The 18458-nt window shown below is 33.8% G+C and overlaps 1 protein-coding gene across 1 annotated transcript in view; it reads right to left on the bottom strand.

Moving 5' to 3' along the window:
* Positions 1-593: 593 nt before the first annotated feature.
* Positions 594-18458, bottom strand: part of LOC138321558 (uncharacterized) — a 71894-nt gene continuing 54029 nt past the window's right edge. Inside the window, exons 99-125 of the mRNA XM_069265310.1 lie at positions 17718-17978; positions 17397-17426; positions 16789-16985; positions 15803-15954; positions 15320-15510; positions 15064-15108; positions 14721-14911; positions 14318-14475; positions 13764-13948; positions 12977-13036; positions 12547-12731; positions 12191-12351; positions 11455-11621; positions 11169-11204; positions 10747-10863; positions 10294-10473; positions 9740-10015; positions 8764-8934; positions 8051-8119; positions 7476-7643; positions 7019-7100; positions 6564-6742; positions 5770-5946; positions 5250-5377; positions 3162-3336; positions 2621-2782; positions 594-2111 (exon numbers count right to left, since the gene is read on the bottom strand). Coding sequence (XP_069121411.1) covers positions 1990-2111; positions 2621-2782; positions 3162-3336; positions 5250-5377; positions 5770-5946; positions 6564-6742; positions 7019-7100; positions 7476-7643; positions 8051-8119; positions 8764-8934; positions 9740-10015; positions 10294-10473; positions 10747-10863; positions 11169-11204; positions 11455-11621; positions 12191-12351; positions 12547-12731; positions 12977-13036; positions 13764-13948; positions 14318-14475; positions 14721-14911; positions 15064-15108; positions 15320-15510; positions 15803-15954; positions 16789-16985; positions 17397-17426; positions 17718-17978 — 4025 coding nt within the window. The 3' untranslated portion in view covers positions 594-1989. The remainder of the gene's footprint in view (positions 2112-2620; positions 2783-3161; positions 3337-5249; positions 5378-5769; positions 5947-6563; positions 6743-7018; positions 7101-7475; positions 7644-8050; positions 8120-8763; positions 8935-9739; positions 10016-10293; positions 10474-10746; positions 10864-11168; positions 11205-11454; positions 11622-12190; positions 12352-12546; positions 12732-12976; positions 13037-13763; positions 13949-14317; positions 14476-14720; positions 14912-15063; positions 15109-15319; positions 15511-15802; positions 15955-16788; positions 16986-17396; positions 17427-17717; positions 17979-18458) is intronic.

The raw sequence follows: 18458 nt of genomic DNA on the forward strand, positions 1-18458 counted from the left end.
TGTATTAATTCGGTAACAAGGTAGTTGATGATCTAAAGCTAACTTTCAATTAATCTTTCTCAGTTTCTTCGTTGTTGACAGTCGATGCCTTCATCCATTACCGAACTCATTCAATAGAACATAAATGGTATGGAATTGTATTTGTATCGCCGGGACTCGAACTGAGGATTCCAAAACTTTAAAGTTGTACAAACCATTGTTTACCGATGTTGTGGAACCTCAGAACTCAGGAAGGTTGTATGAACCACTGACAGGCGATGTGCGACACGATCCAGAACAGCTTGCAATAATAGGACGTTGATTATTCCGCGACACTTGGTCCTTCTAACTAAAGCTGTATGTTGTCACAATCTCATATTGATTGAGTGTGTTTCCAATTAGAAATAGTTCTGTCACCAATCGTTTTTGGTGAGTATGTAATAGAAGTATTTGACCTCACTGATGCCTAACCAAAATTAAATATATTTATATGTAAATAAATATGTAACGTATTGGAATAATTTGTTCAAGCATCAATATTTTATATATGATTGACACTAATTTTTGTGGTAAAATTTAACAATTCAAACAAATAAATCATGAAATCAACTTATTGCAAGTAACAATCACAAATTTACAAAAATGAAGGATTTATTGAGCTCAACTATAGGGAGAGTATTATTTATTTTGATTGCCCATTTAATGCTATAAGATTCTAAAGAAAACGTGTATATCAGATTTCATCAAAGTGTAATATCCTAAGATTAATTTAATTACATAATGACTAGATAGGAACTATAACATAAGGTCTATAGATATATATATTTAAGACGTATTTGATTTCATCGCGAAAAACTCTGAATAAAATGTACTGAATTATCCAGTTTTGGTTATAATAATGATACAATTTGAAGCTTAGGTAAACTGTAAACGCTGTACTCAAAATTCCTATTTACATTTTACATTGATAACTCACTTTTTAACCATAACCGATTCCAATAAAAAAAACCTACCCATGCATTACATCGACGTGACTGCCAAATGTAAAGGATTTAAACAAACATTGACCGACTGACAATATTGTCATACACATTTGGAGTCAGACACAAGACTTTTTCGTTATATTGTTAATCATTCTTATAATCTATACAGTAATTTAAATTGGACTCCTCTCAAAGTCTCAAAGAAGCTGGTTGACTTGACAACCAATTATGTTTCTTCATAACCGATCCAGTTCGCAAATCAAAGCAAGAATTTTGTCTTTTCTTCACATTATCTATTTATTTTAGTATATATAGTATATTACGTTATTGTCTTTTGTTATTAACTTCACTACATTAGGACGAAGATGGTGTTAGTATCATTTCCTAAACATCCTTTACAAATACTAGATGGTAACAATTAGATACTTTGAAAATGTAATATTGCAAATGCTATCCCTATATTTCGAAATAGAAATAAGAAATAACTTTCTTTTATAAAGTTTGCAAAATGAAATATTTTACACAGAAACTATTGACAATTTGCTACAAATCCTGGAACAGAATATAAGTCCCATTCTCATTTGTCAAACTCACAATAAGTTTGAAGTCCATCTACGGATTTGATATAATTTCTGTTTTTTTTCGATTGGTTCATAAATATTCATAACTTAGTATACCACATCCATTTGTTTAATTTGAGATCGACGTTCGATAACACAGTCATAATCTTCACACATGTATATCATTCAGATGTGTTGACTGCTTTGTTGACCTGCACATAAATATTCAATATGTTTAATCCAAAGACAGTGAATGATTTGAGTATATCCATTTGTAATACATCCTTTGGCACCATGTTTATTTCGCATTGATAATTACACAATATGCACAACATCTTTTCATTCACAGTTGACCAAACACTGCTAAGAATATTGGAAGGTGATTTTATCAGCACGTATATTCCAAAGATCAAACAAAAGATCCACACTTCCATTATGCAGTACACTGATGTAGTAATGATGAAATGTCACTCGTAGTAATATTCAATTTCCGAATCACAGAATACAGTGTTGCACAGTACCATACATGCGAATAGGAACGTCACACATATAGGCACCATACTACATGCAATGGCCGTTATAAACCACGCTGAAATAAAAAAAAATGTTTGTTACCAGGTGGTAATAGAAATGAGGTATTAAGAGGGTTTAAATTTAATTATTTTTTTAATTTTATGATGAAAATTATTTTCTTTTCATCTGTCAAGCGTGACTCTCACGACACGGTGGGATGGAGATAGGGCGAACGGAGCCATCCGAATGAGGAAGGTGATAAGGTAACACCATTCTATTGTAGAAACATAGTATGTCGTTCAAAGACAATGGTATAATAACATATTCCGTAAAGATAAAATAATTAACCATATTTTTTTAAAATATTTGAATCATACTTCGTGAATATTACGCAAAACTCGAAATACTATCATTCTCATATCATTAACTGCAAAGCAAACATTAAAATATAACAATTTCATCATAAAGATTTTATATTTCCTCTAGTACAAAGATTATCACCGTAGCATTTGTTTTCAAAGTTACAAAATATTACAAGGATGATACACTGTGAAGCTCAAAAGGCATATAGACATATCAACTTACTAGGTGGAACATAGGTGACCGTTTCCTCCACATCTAAGATGAATATCTCCAGGAACTGAGTAGAAAGACCATGGTCATCTGAGCAACAGAATCGAACCTTGTAGTAGTCGGAGATGTCCTTGTAATTAAATACTGGATTCGTAGACGTGTATAGCTTGTAAACTGTCAGAAATAAATATATATCATAATGCATACTACTTATTTATGATGCCAGATGAAACTATTTCAATTCTACAATAAATGATAGCTTTATTCAATAGAAACAGCTGTTGAGGTTGACATTCTATAATGTCGAAAGTTACGTTACAAAGAGGAACAACGAATATTCTAAGCTTGTTGATACAATTTGGTATGTATTTTTAAAATGTGCCACTAATCAAAATAAGATCAGAAAGTAAGGAATAGTGAACATTTACTAAAAAGACTTGCAACAGCAAATGTCACTAGCGTTGTCTGAAGTTCCACCCATTTGTAATAAAAACTGACAATCAAAACATAACCTTCATTTTTTTAAAGCTAAGGCCAAAAATAAAAAAATTACCTTCATTTTCGAATTTAAGTTGGAAATTTAAACTTCCAGGTATTACTTCCGTCAACGTGCAGCAAACTGAATCGTTCTCTGATTGGTCGACCACGTCTATTTCAAACAACATAATCTCATTAGTCACCGACTCGCTAACTTCTACGCTGTCGGGGAGGTTGATAAAGATAGGAGGCTGCAAAACAAAAATATCAAAATATTACCGATGTGCAATCCAAGTCTACAGGCTATATCATTTTCACGACGGATCAACAGAAAATTTCAAAATATTGCATCACGAAATGCAGATGTGCCTATCTTGTTTATGTTAATCTGTCTTCCAACAGTAATTGTAATATATAATTGTGATATATTATTAATATGATTATATATCGATTTAAGTTGCAATATTTCATATGCATGAAATGTTGCAACTTAAATAAAATATTTGATTGATTGATTGATTAATCCATACATGCAGATAACAGTTTATGCAGTTATATCATTAAACAAATATATCAATGGCAGTGGTTGATAAATCGAGAAGCCTGAAACATTACATGTTATGTCTATATATTGAAGGAAACAAACATTTGGGGTTTTTTTTTTAAAAAAAGGAAACATTTTAAGAAGGACAACTTTCCTTATTCCTATTTTAATACTTTTATTCAATCAATTTCAAAAGAGAAAAAGAACTGTTTTGTAATTGGTGCTGGAGAGATTCTGCTGCACCTACTGAACTACGTAATATATATATGTATACTCATTTAACATTGATAACACAATGTCTCTACGTACAGCATCACATACGTACAGCATCACATATAAACACATGTAAGTGTTATATATCACATACGAGCCGCTAACGGTTATCTCATTTAAATGCCTGGTTTGGGGTCATTCAGTGCAACATCCAGTGTATTTAGCTAGCAACCGATTGTAGAGTCCTGGTAACTAACTGTGTGATTATGTAAGATTTAAGGGGATGCTTTAAAACTTGTTCGAGGGTGGAAATGGTACATATTGACATACTTTGGACTTCAATACATCATCATTTATCTGCATCAGTGATCATTATACTTTAAATCTCCCGATTATACAAACACAAAACTTGAGAACTTCATGTACTAGCTTAATGATATGTAGGGAGAAGTGAAATTCACTTAAGAATGCTAGGCCTGTTTGAGAATTGTGTGAGATGCCCAGCTAAAAAGCACTTGTGCTGATTTGTTTTGTCATTTTATCGTTATCAACAAAAGGTCATTTAAACAGCACAACTGTACAGTTTAAAACTCGGCTTGATATCGGTATGGAATGTTAATTGTCCTAAAAGCCAGACACTCGCCAATACTACTGATATTAGTCATTCCTATTAAGGATGAAAAACAGTTACTCTAGTAAAGCAGTTGTCAAACGAGTAAAATTTAAATTTAAAAAAATCATGTTGACAAGTGCTTCTTACTTAAACAGTTGCAATGAAAATCATCACAAATGTGTGTACAGCTTCAGTTTAGTAAAGCAGTTGCCATGTCGGATGGTATGGGCCTTCGTAGTCGATATCACAAAACCTTTAAACTGATTCTGTACGAATCATATTGTGAACTTAAGAGGAGGTCACTGTTACAAAGCTTGTTCGGTATTTGATAACATACACGAGATATACAGTTCAAGATGAACCTCAATAACATGATCTTCGCATTAAAAAAAATACCGCTTTGTTGACGTTTTCTTTATGATTTGCCCGATAATATATACTGATTGATACTATCAGATATTTAATTATGCCAGAGTTCTCCTCTGGGACAACATTAGAGATATATAATAGACTAGGATGACTTTTAAAATCGTTATCTATGGTTTACGGGATATTGTAGTAGTCTCTGTCATCATAAAAAGCGAGAATTTTCGTAACTAGCTAGCTTTCAAAAACTAAAGTAAACATATCAAGGACATTTTAATTTCAAAGCGTTCTTATCAACGCTTACTAAATAAAACGTGATATCTTAATTGGTACCAACATAATGATATAGTCCTTGTTCTTCAATTTATTTCATACATGAAAAGATCATTAAGCCCCCAGTTTTGTTTTTGGGACAAAATTATACAAACCGCATTGTAAGTCATGATGGTGAGAGTGGTGGTAGCTGTATTGCCACAGTCGTCCCAGCTTTTTAGAACCAGATCAAATACTGAATACGTACTGGGTAATATACCTCTGGTCATGATGTGTATGTTTCCTGTAAAACAGACGTTATTTCTGAAACATTTTCGAAAGGAATTTAACATTATTTTGTTTGTTTACAACCCGAAACAGTTCCTGCGTATGTATAAAATCTCAAGAACAATTCTACCCATCACATATATTGGAGATTCCGATTCCATTGTTTCCCATTTGAACACAATCATTCCAAGTATAAGTATAGGGCATTATCGATGATACGGTATTGCAATTCTATAAAACAGCAATACACTTTTGAGCATACAGTATAATATATACCAGCTATTCTAACTGAGTAACACTCATACAAAATTACCGAGATATACGCTGGATTGTCACTGCACTACCATGATAAAGCAAAATTTTGCAACATTACATACAACGACTGGACACTTATATATTAGATTTTACCTGGAAAAGTTGTATTCAATTCAAATAATCCAGTGTCATCAGTAAACTCGTGTTGGAGAAGATCGTAGTCTCCTATGTCATCGTCCGTTATATGGTAATTAATACAGCTGCCTCCCAGAGGCGTGTTATCCGGCACAAGGGCGTCGTAGTCCGTCTGGTTCACGTACGGCACCGTGTCTGAAAGGAAAGTCAACCTGTTTATATCTGGAAGGGTATGATATTGTATCATTCTGTCAACTACATTGCATTCAATTAGAAATGCTCTGTACTAATTAACAAAAATCTTCTAACCTCATGGATTCCTTACTAATGCAAAGTTGCATTAAATGTTTACGATAAGAGCTCACTAATACAGCTTCATAACATGAAAAAATCTATTCACGATAATCCTTGTTATACAATTTAATCAGTTTTAAAATTTGCAGATGGACAATAATATAGACTCTTTTTTCTTGTATGAAATCACAAATGCGCCGTTGTGTCAGTAGGAAAGAGATGGCGCTACAAACGGTGACATCATCTGTTAGGTTATGAGATGATAACATACTTTTTAATGTAATGGAAATTTTTAATACAGGAAAAAATAGTTAAATAAAATCTTGTTACCTCGAAATCATAAAACTTGAATACCATAATAAATACGATAACGTAACTGATTTATGAAAGCAATATTTTTTTTCAACATACATTGTAATCAACTTATTAACTTAAGTATCATGGTCTAACTTATATCGAGATAACAAGTTTATAATCAGGATCCATATAAGAATATAATCATCAGTGTGAAAACTCACTTGGTGCCGTGAAGAACCGTATTGCGTACGCTACATCAGAAAGCTTTGTTCCGTACGTCGTCCATTTGTATTTGTCGCCCACTTCAATGCTGGCAGGGATAGGTGCTACCCATGTCTGATTGGGGCAACCTTCACAACAACATTCCGCGTACTTGATCATATTCTCGCCCGGCGTATACCTGTATAAAATGCACTGCTTTATTGTTCAGGCGTTCATCTTATATGATCCGCTTAATGATTATATAAACTCGAGTGTAAGAGTGTGAAACCACTAATCCGCTCTTAGTACTTCTGAAACCCTTCTAAAGGTGATTCGAAGTCGTGAAACAAATGCGGAGGGCACGTAGAAATATATCACCACACTTTAACCAATCAGCCAAAACGGCACCACACTTCTCATAAAACATTCAAAATATCAAAATATTTATTTGCATTAAAAATCATCTATTACATACCATCCAAAGAAATCGCCCTGTCGAATAGATAGTCTTTTCTTCAGAATTAGAGTATGATTTATGGCAGTTCCAATTTCTGTATCTGAAATTACCAATGTTGCATTACAATTATTAGTAAGGCAAATGCATTTATGAGATTTGGGAATTAACATACCACCATAATTCATAGTATTATGTTAAGATTATAAAGGAAACATCAGAACGACACATAAACGTTATTTTTTTTAGTTTTCTAGAATTATCAAGACAAAACGTGTCAATAATGGGATGCAATTAATTTCGACCCTTAACAGATCAAACAGCGACAGAACTAAGTATAAATGTAAAAATTATAATTGATAAAGTCCCTAAAGCAAACTTTTGAACAATAACCAAAGTCAGTGAGAGGGATACTAACTACTCACTTCACCGGCTGACTTCTAAGTGTATAGGTTATTTCGGTGTACAGTGTACATACCATTTACGGTATAGTTCGTTGAATGGAGAAGTTCGTATTTTAAAGAATTAAATTTCCGCCAGACATGGAAGTATATCTCTCCTGCCACTCTCGGCACAAATTCAAAGGCCTGAAGGACTTCACAGCAAGGCATGTCCCAGTTAACGTCCAGTAATAGGTAACCTTCACCTAGGAAAAAAAACAATCGAACTACACAAAATACAGCATTTAAAGCAAAGATGATATACTTCTTCCACATATGAACTGTCATATGAAAATCAATTATTATTGATTTTGATACAAATAATTAAATACATAGATTTCAAAAGATTTCACTTTGCGAGAAGGAAATTGGATAGTGTTAGCGGAAAAACTTCTACAAAAATACCATGATACAAATTTACAGGTTGATCAATACCTTATTCAGTATGAAATTGATATAAATTATGTAATCATTGTCCAGTCATCTGTTATTTTAAAATCAGAAGATTTTTTATGTAATTTTAATTTGTAAAGTTTAACTATGAATATTGCAACTTCCTTTTAAAGATTATACTTTTGTAGCTTATAATACACCAAGGTAAAAACAAGCTTACCTGACCGAGTGTCATTGAATACCGTTATATTGGAAGGCTCGTCATACCCGGCGTAATGGTCACCACAGACTGAAAGATAAGTATAATGAATACAAAATATCTAGGTATAGCTTTTAAATAGATCCGCATTAAAAACATATATATTGAAGAGTATATGATAAAAAGGTTTAGAAATCAATCAAATATCTGATGTAAGGAAAATGATTATTCAGGTATATGCAAAGTAAACTTCTGATATAAATGGTAAAAGTTCTACAACTTTATATGTAAATCACTCTCGATGGCCCGGATGTAAGCGCGCGAGGGGTCTTAGTGTGGGAGGAGACCGGAGTGCCCAGAGAAAACCCACGTGATCGGGCAGGTGACCCCTAACCTTTTCACGTCCGTGCCGGGGATCGAACCCAGGCCGGCGAGGTGAAAGGCGAGCGGCTTAACCACTACATCACCCGATTTTCTAGATTGTACAGTGTGGAATATTATCACATTAAAAAAACTACCTTGGATAAAAGGAAAATTGTTAGCATTACATTTTCATCACATCTTTGATTTGTATCATAATGAATTCAACAGTTTTAAATAAGATATTGTAAAACATAAACAAATAATCGGAAAATCGTAAAACCACCGAAAGGCGAATAAAACACTGCATGATAAACATTTAGTCAGACATATACGTATATAGAGCGTGAAATGTATTCCTTTTGTTTGCCTACCTGGACAATCCTGTGGTTTACACGATTTACTGTCGTTATAGACATCCGGACAGTAATTACCAGGCCAGACCTGTGTCGGGTTGTCACACACACGCTCTCTGTAACGGGTCCCTCCGCCACAAGTCACGGTACAGAACGACCAGGCCTGCCACGCGTTCCACACACCATCTCCTGTTCAGAACATGTAGTAAGAAACTTGCTACTTGAGAACACAACATTTTTATACAAAGATAGTATTAGTAAGTATGAACTCCGTTGGTCAGTTAATGGTATTCTATTACAACTATTTTTGATACCGCTCTGTATTTGTCATATTGTTGAAGCGTACCAACCAATTTGTTCAGACGGCGAAATGTTCGATTGCATCTGAACGACGTCATTGCCGATGCCGCCTAACCGCAAGGGCAGATGCTGTAATTTCGTAATTTGAATTGTTGCTTAAATAAGATTTAGATAATATATGTAAAGTATGAAATACATACAATTTTCATCATTTAAGATATTGTTACGCGATTGTCATCTGTTCATATCATAATTTATAATTTTGTCTACCGTTTTTTTTCCTTTTCAAAAAGAGCTTTTCGGATAAACAGATAAATTCGTTTTTCATTTAATTCAATTAATTCACAATGCTCAAATTAATGAAGGGAAGACAACTTTGCATACAAAAATATCAACGTTTCATCCTCTAGGATATTGTGATAATAGGAACATTATCGAAAACAGATTTATGTCAACAATAAAACAGAAAAAACCAACACTAAATGTGAACTAAAATAAGCAAACTCGTATTGTCTAACGTTCCAATGAGTAATCAAAGTAAAACTGCAATCTTTGATTTGCTTAGTCATGTTCAGATTTAATTTGTCTACAAAAACGACATCACGCTCAACTTGAATAACTGTAATGACAGATGTAATTACATAAACACATTTTAAAAATTAGTTCACGTTTAGTAATTATGAAATATACTCACGCGCACAGTAGAGTGTTGCGTGACCGTAATTGGTGATCTGGCTATACGTTTTATTACAAGGATCACTATAGGTGGCGTCATCGTAGAAGAATCTACAACTTCCGTTCGTGACGTTGTGACATTGGTCGAAGAGGATGTCCTTGGAATCCGGGTCCTTACACTCGTTCGACCCGCCTTCATCAAACCCGTAGAAATTGTCCCATATATATATGTAATAACTAGACGGACATACCATGTGGTACCAGCCGTTCTCCTGGATATTGCCTGTGTCGTATGCTGTTGATGATAAATACATATTATCTTAAACTTTCTATGGCATCAAAATGTTCTTTAAAATATATAACAGTGATAAAATGTTTCAAAGTAAATAGATCACTGCTAAATGTTGATTTTTGGTTTACTTATAATTCAAGGAATAAAAAAATATCAATGACGTGTATAGAAATTGACATTCCGTTACATGATTAAGGTGATATTATAGATGAATACATATCAATAAATAATCTTTAATTCCACAATTCTGCTAATTTCATTAATTTGGGTAAACTATTTACATGCACAAATAGGCAAGTCGGGTATGCAGTATTGGAATTCAATGTCGACCCCGGGGCAGTAAAGACCGTCCCCGACAGGCGCTGGATTTGTACAGTTTCTATAACGATTTTGTCCTCCCTCGGCGTAACAGGTTGTACTACACGTATCCCAGTCAGACCAAGCTGTCCAGTTACCGTCCACTATAATTAGAACATATTTTGCTTTCGCTTTAACGAAATAGATTTTAACCACAGCAAATACATTTAAACATGATATGAGGTAAAACAAAGAAAATTCTAATCATTACTCGGAGGTTACCTACATCTTGGTTAAATGACGAATGATATATAACACTTGTGACTACCAGTAAAATAGAGTTGCTGCGATGTGAGAATATTAAGTGAAAACACTTCAGGTAAGTAAAATTTCAAAAGATAGAGCGTGGGTACTTAGACGCTTCAGTATTTACTTACAATGCTGACACAACCAGCCGTAGAAGTATCCGTCACATATACAGTCGTACCGTCCACCTTGATCATCACAGGTGGCGCCGTGTAAACAATTAACAGTACTACATATGTTGTCCATCGCTGTGAGAAATGGAAGAAGTATTATATACTAAGTAAAGCAAGGTCAGTGGAACTACTAACAACTTAACAAAGACAGATTGCAGTCAGTTAGAATACATGCTATTTATATAACCTGAGTCTACTGTTGATCACTTAATTAGAAATTGAAGAATAATTGCAGTAATTCAATATTTAACATTTCACATAGTGTTATTATATTCAAACACATTTGGACGAAAAAATACAAATCACAATTATATGGTACATTACCATGTTCTTTATCGTTAAATATCGTTAAACCAGTTTTGCAGTCCATATATACTTACCAACGGATATCACAAAATTGTCAGCAATTGCCATAGCTGTTAAAGATATACAAAATGTTGCTAAATTCAGTTGTATTCGTGTAGTTATGGATTATCTCATGAATATATATTTAATTTTAGAACAGGTAGTTTTATAACTTATTAAGACAACATTTGGTCAGATTTGTTCATCTGCAATTGCACGAATTGTCGGTGTTATGATTTTAATTATGTTAAAAACAAATAATCAAAACTTAAGACGGACCTAAATGTTGGAATGATTTTTAGAAACAATGTAATTACTTACCAGCATTTTCCTCTACACTTCCTGCATCGCTGTACATAGCATATGGCGTCGTGGCCAGTGTTTCCCATGGGCAGGTGCCTGTCGATTCCACAACCCCAAACCAGCCACTGTTGGCAGCACAGTCCAGTCCATAGGACGCTTCTAAGAAAAATCGTCTGTTTGTGTCACTGTAATTAGCAGTAATTACAGTCAATATAACTTATTAAATGAATAATTTTGAAGGTTTATGTAACACTAAATGGAATACTGTAAACCAGCTTACTCTCGCGCCGACTAAATTTCGCGATGTCCGTTTCAAAACATTTTCGCGATGATTAAGTTTCGGTGATTAAAAATTGAATGGAGATACATTTCAATCTAAATGTGCAAGAATTGTGGAAGAAATGAATTCGTGGATATAAACTGTCGCGAATTTATATCTCATCGCGAATTTCGCAAAAATAAATCGCGCGCGAAAAAACCTTTGTTTACAGTATGCGTATGCCATTCGCAGACTTTATCACTTTCATTTTGCCCTCCGAAAAACTCGATAAAATTAATTCTTGGTCAATTTCAGAAGTGTTGGAATGTGTTCCCAGCCAAGCATGTTCATAGTACTAACAAATGAAACGACAATTCACAAACATTCTGATGTGATAATAAACGACTTTTCAAATGCCTTTTTAATTTTATTCCCCACGATTCTTAATATACATGTATGCTACATGCATATTATTTGGTTCTGCTTGTTACATACCCCAAAACACTGCAGTAGTCTACTGGAGTTTCTCGAGTCAAATCATCATACGAAGAATATAGGATTCTGTTACAGTCAAACCAGCTTGTCTTGTTAGATCCATGGGCATCAAAAACGACATAAGCCGCTTCAGCGCCATCTTTGAAAAACGATACGCGCACCTGTAATACAGAAAATACGAAACCATAAGCGCTGTTCTAGATTACAAACCTAGAGAAAAATCCACACACTCAGAATCATATTGAAACCGTATTGTGAAGTATGGTTAAATGGATATAATTTTTGTGATGTTTTATTTTTACAAAATAATATAACAGATAATATAGAAATGATTCATTCCGTCACTTGTCTCTTACCGCTTGTATATAATAAGATGTCCAGCTGTCAATGATGTTAGACTTGAACGTCATTGCATTGTTATCCAATGAAAACGCTGTTTCGTTGTACTCGTTGACTATATACGTTCCGGTAAACAAATCATAAACACTGCTTGCGGAATATAGGGAACCAGCAACGGCAATGTGAAACGCTGGAAACCATCCTAGAGCGGAAAGGTATTTTTGTTTTAATTTTAGCACTAGTACTTATGAATACTCAAAATTTATGTCGATAATTTCAAATATTTCCTTGCTTATATCAAGAGATATCCATACAAGAAATTAAACGAAACAATATGCACATTATATTTTGATTTAAAAACCAAAATCGTGTAAATGGCATCCTTACAGTATACAAGGACATGTCAGACATAAATGAATCTTTTAAGGAGCAGTAAAAGTGAAGTACCTTTGACGAAGACACCCATGACGTCAGCTGCTGGCATTGCTGCAGAATCCCAGGAGATTACTGTATAGAGGGAAAAATCAAAATTTTATGTTTTGCAAATATTTTTTTCTGGGGTCACATGGTATTTTTTTAATCTAAGTTTCAGTGACAATTGCAACGTCGCCACTAATAACATTACATAACAAGGTGATATACAGAAATCTGATCATCACCATTGTAGTGTTGTTGTTAGTTCTTTTGTGTTGTTGAAAATAAAACGCACACTTTAAATTCCTAATTTAGTTTGTCAGTTTTATATATTTGAGATACTAAGTAATTTATAGCCTAAATTTATTTACCATCATGTGTAATATTACACGTTGCAGTGGTTCAAGAAAATAATATAAATACTACCTACATTAGAGGGTTACAGTGCCTAGTGTCGCCTTGAGTGACAGTGAAATCATCGGGGTGACACTAACCACTGTCACCCTCTAATGTAGGTAGTACTTATATCATTCCACCAAAAATCTAGAAACAAAACTATTTTTCAAGTATTTAAAACTATTTTTCAAGCATTTGCAATCTATTTAAACATTTTTAATTATTTAAGAAAAAGTCGATTACTCACTGTCGGCAATAAAATTACAAATCTGCTTGTACTCGGTAGCACTTATTACCATTGTATTGCAAAACAAAATACTCACAATAAGTAAATATAATTTATCTAGACATAACGAATCTGACGTCAATAGTATTTGTTAAGAATCAAACTTTAGGTTTTATTCTCTTCAATGCTGTAACTTACCGCTTTGAGGGTATGCATAAGTACTACTACTACTGTAGAGGAAGAACGGCGCTGTTTCCACGCTAGATTCACGGTCAAACACACATGTCTGGGAAGAATTCTCAGACACCAACATCCAGCCTTGTACATTAGTACAGGTCGCGCCGCCTTGTTTCAAGATAGCAAAATGACGTTCATACCCATCCCTAAAAATACAATAAGTGCCATAAATTCAACCTCGATTACGTTGAATTATTGTATTTTATTTCTAGAAAATAAGACAATAAACACCAGATTATATTTAAATCATGATGCATATTTAAAAAGAAATTCGAACAGTACAATGCATATTTGTATGTCTCTTCAAATTGAAGAGAGTATGGACGATTTAACAAATTAACATTTATTTTAAGAATTATGCATCGTATAGTTCACAGTTTTCTATGGAATATCTTCATCAGTCATAGAAATGTAGAACTTATCTGGCAAACTTTACTTGCACAGTGAAAGGAATTACATATAAGCCATATCTAGTACCGTTAATTTTTACACCAATTTTTCGATATCAGACTTACCCTGCGATACTGCAATCAGTTTTAGCCTGACTGACAATATCATCATAACTTGACAAGATGATTCTGCCATTGGCGAACCAGTCGACGCTAGACGAGTTCCGACCATCAAATATCGTGAAGGCAACCTCTGCTCCGTTGGAGAAAAATGCGTACTTTACCTAAGAAGAAAATGGTGTTAATGATTGTGGTATAAGTGCAAATGATGATTACTACACATAAACAATATAATATATATATTGAAATAAGTACTTGATTTTAACTGTAAATACACCAATGCCTCTTCTCGTTCATCAGACCAGCTAGAAATATTCCTATCTAATTGGAAAACTAAACTGCGTTGGATTTTAGACAAAATATAGATCAAACTAGTTCATATTGTAACTACGATGTTTAAGGTTCATACCATTTCGATAAATGTGAAGGTTTCTGACCATATTCCCAGTAATGACGATTTGAATGTGAGACCAGGTGCTGTTGAGGTTGTCTGAGCTGATGTATCTAGGTAGTTTTCAGTTTCTTCAGAGACCCATAGAGATTCCAAACTTCCGGTAGAGGCACTGACGCCCTGTACACCTTTAAATGCCATGTACCAATCTGAAGGACAAATGTGAAGGATCGTACAAAGGTTGATTAAAACGAGTATTAAAACTTCAAAACGAGAACTTAATAAGTCATTTTGTTCTGAAACCTAGAGTGTATTACACCACTGTACTTATTTCGTTGCAGAGTTCGCAGAAATAACTTACCCATAACAAATATAGCCAAGGCGTCTGCGTCTCCTACAAGGGGATCTGAAAACAGATTATGATAAATATTTTTGTATGATTTTGAAAGAAAAAGAAACACATGATAGATTCAAGTTTTAATCAACCCTTACTTTTAATATTACACTTGAAGGCTTCACATAGAGCAAATTTATATTCCTGTAATCAAGCTTTATAAATTATATATTATTATAAAAATATTTTCTTCACTATAATGAATATCATTCTCGTTTCTGACCTGATGCCCACGTGACAAACTCTGTCCCAGTTGCGTATTTTATGTATGGCATAGTGTTTGATGTTGTGTCCCATTCGGAACAACCCGAGGAAGCTCCGACGTCTTTGTATATTAACCATCCGCTCTCATCCGTACAACTGTCAAACCCCTGTCGGCTCAGGTAAAATGTTCTCTTCCTCGTATTGTCCTCTCTAAAACATACATTTCGGATTAAATATTGCAATGAAATCGGAATTAATAGCGACGTGTTCTTTATCGCATTTTTTCGGATTATTAATGTTTTGTATCAATATAAATGTAATGAGCTGGAGCGTGGAATTACTATACCGACAGATTTGGAATAGGAAAGATAAGCAGAAGTTCACATGTTGACTTCACATCAAAATAACTATTCCGTAAAAAAACTAAATAACATATACAATAATGTTAAAGAAATATATGCATATAATTCTAAGTCATAACGGGAGATCCAGAAACAGCTACCTTATCTGACACGAGATATTCTGTGTGGTCAGATCATGCCAGCTTGAGTATAGTATTTTATCACACTCCATCCAGTTCGATTTCGTCTTGCCAAAGGTATCAAATACCACGTAATGCACCTCTTTGCCATCCTTCCACACCGACAATCGCACCTGTGTAAAATACGTTATTAAATTAACGTGTGTCCTATACTAATCGAGTATATCTGTATGAATTATTCGTGTAGTCTCCCATACAATATCTGATGGAACCATCACAAAGGTCAAATATATAGTTTACGTACAAGCTATGATTGTTTATGATATAAGAGATAACGATTGACATCAAATTGTAATGAACACTAGGTACTGCTAGCGATACTTCTCTTACGGTACCCATGCTTAAACTTGCGGTCTCAAATTGTAGCACTCTGAAGGTGTATAGAATACCGTAAATTGGGATATTTTGGAGTGGGAAATTTTGGCAATTGTGTCTAAATAGTGTGGTTTAATTTTGGTGTGTTTAAACTTGGTGTGTTTAAATTTATCGTTTCCCTTTGCTTTGTAATTATCTGTTTTACCCGTCCTTTCGTCACATATGTCCCTCAGCAATGAAAAGCTGACGTGATTTTATTTGAAGCCATATCGATATTTAGACAATCTTTCAAAATATTGGTTTTCAATGAAAGTGATTAACAATCGCATACCTCTTTACGTGTTTTCACGAAAGAAAGAAATAATCTTAAAAATTTAGTAACATAAAATGAGTGGATAACTTAATTACCCGAGAGTACATAAGACCAAATAACTAATCAACAACATGAAAATGGTTTGGTCCTAATTAAAAAGAAAACAAACAAATAAATATATAGTCAAATTTAAAACGGTTTATACAATGACAACTCAAAGTTTTGCGCTGGTAATTTCAATATGTGATGCCTACCATTTAATGAATCCTTATATAATCTATATAAAGTATAGATGGTCGCCCCAACATGTACTACCTACCGCTTGTACTGTAGCACTACTCCCCCAGTCGTCAAGGAGACTTGATTTATATATGGCGGCGGTACGACTAAAATCTGTCTTATCTGTGACGACGGCGTCTGTATCCGTGTCACTCGCCGTGGCATCATAGTACGCTTTCACGTCAGCATGACCAGACTTGACTTGGTTGTGAGCTGCCTTAAACACCAGTCTCCAGGCTTCAAAAGGAAAATAGGATATGATGAAAACAATATCTTTATTCTCGGATTATTCCATTGCTTTTCATTATTTCCAATGACTAATGCATGGCGAATGCCGATATTAAACATATATCGGCTGCTCGGTGTTTTTGTTTTCATTTTAGAAGCACAAAGTCGATATTGCTTTTGTGACACCATAACCGGGTCATTGGTCAACAGGGTGTTGTCCTTAGTCCGTTATTTTTCTTGTAATTATCATGCATTTGGAGATTAAAATTACAATTGCAAAAAATATCCATAACAAATAATTATCATTATATTTTAAAATGTATTCCAAATCCAATACAAAAATTAATGATTTTGTTTTTGTTAATATGGTTCCCTGGCCGAATAGAATATACAATAATAATGGGAATAATGAGTACTGACCTCCCTGGTATGTGTCCAATAACTGCCGTTCTGAAAGATGCCCATCGATGTATTAGAACTTAGCATAACATTACTATCATATTGATATTGAAAAAGCCTTAAGTCAGCAGATGCATGTTTTATCATGCCAAGATTATTTGATTCTTATGATTTTATATGATAGTAATTATCGATGATACGTACAAAATTTTCTGCTTGTTTTTGCTGTCTTATACGAGATTTAATCGTATGAGAATGTACGAGTAAGTTCGCTTACAGAAAATAACATTTTTTATCAACATGTTTCCACTTAATTCCGCAATTAAGACGCTTTCCACTTACTTATACAGTTAAGTTTGGCGTTCCCGTATTTAGTTACACCTGGGTAGGCTGAGCAGGGATCGCCCCCGAAGTAAGAATCTGTGAAGAAGAATTGACAGCTGTCTGTCTGTCCGTGACAGTAGCCTCTCAGTCTATTTATAGCATCCGCAGTGTAACATATAGAGCCGTTCCCATAAAACGCATCGTCGACATATATGTAATATCCGACCGGACAGATCATCGTGTAGTTCTTGCTCTCTGACAAATCTCCAGTGTTGTATTCTGGTGTGTATATCATAACATAAAACATGCTGAAAAATGCACTTACAGCAAGTATGTAAGCATACATAGTGTTCGACTGGCTTCATTAAAAGATATTTGTAGTTAAAATACTGAAAAGGAGACCATTTTTAACAGAACAAATGTTCTTATCCACTTTAATTTGTGGAAAATTAATATATTTCATATAATAATTGGATATTTCAAAATGGTATAAAACATACATTTCTATGTATATGTATAGACGTACAAATAAAAGAATAGGTTTATGAATATCTATGTTTCGTATATTATGTACCGTTATATTGATCATTATTGATATATATTTAAAATCAATTAAATTCTCTAACAATATATTTTTATTTCCTCTGTTGCAAATTGAATGTAAAATAAAGAACTCAAACAAACAAACAAATTAATTTAAAAGTTACAATGTAAACGAATGAATTCAATGTCAAAATGACATGATATATTTTAACATCA

Source organism: Argopecten irradians, chromosome 1 (assembly GCF_041381155.1).
Source record: "Argopecten irradians isolate NY chromosome 1, Ai_NY, whole genome shotgun sequence".
NCBI lineage: Eukaryota > Metazoa > Mollusca > Bivalvia > Pectinida > Pectinidae > Argopecten > Argopecten irradians.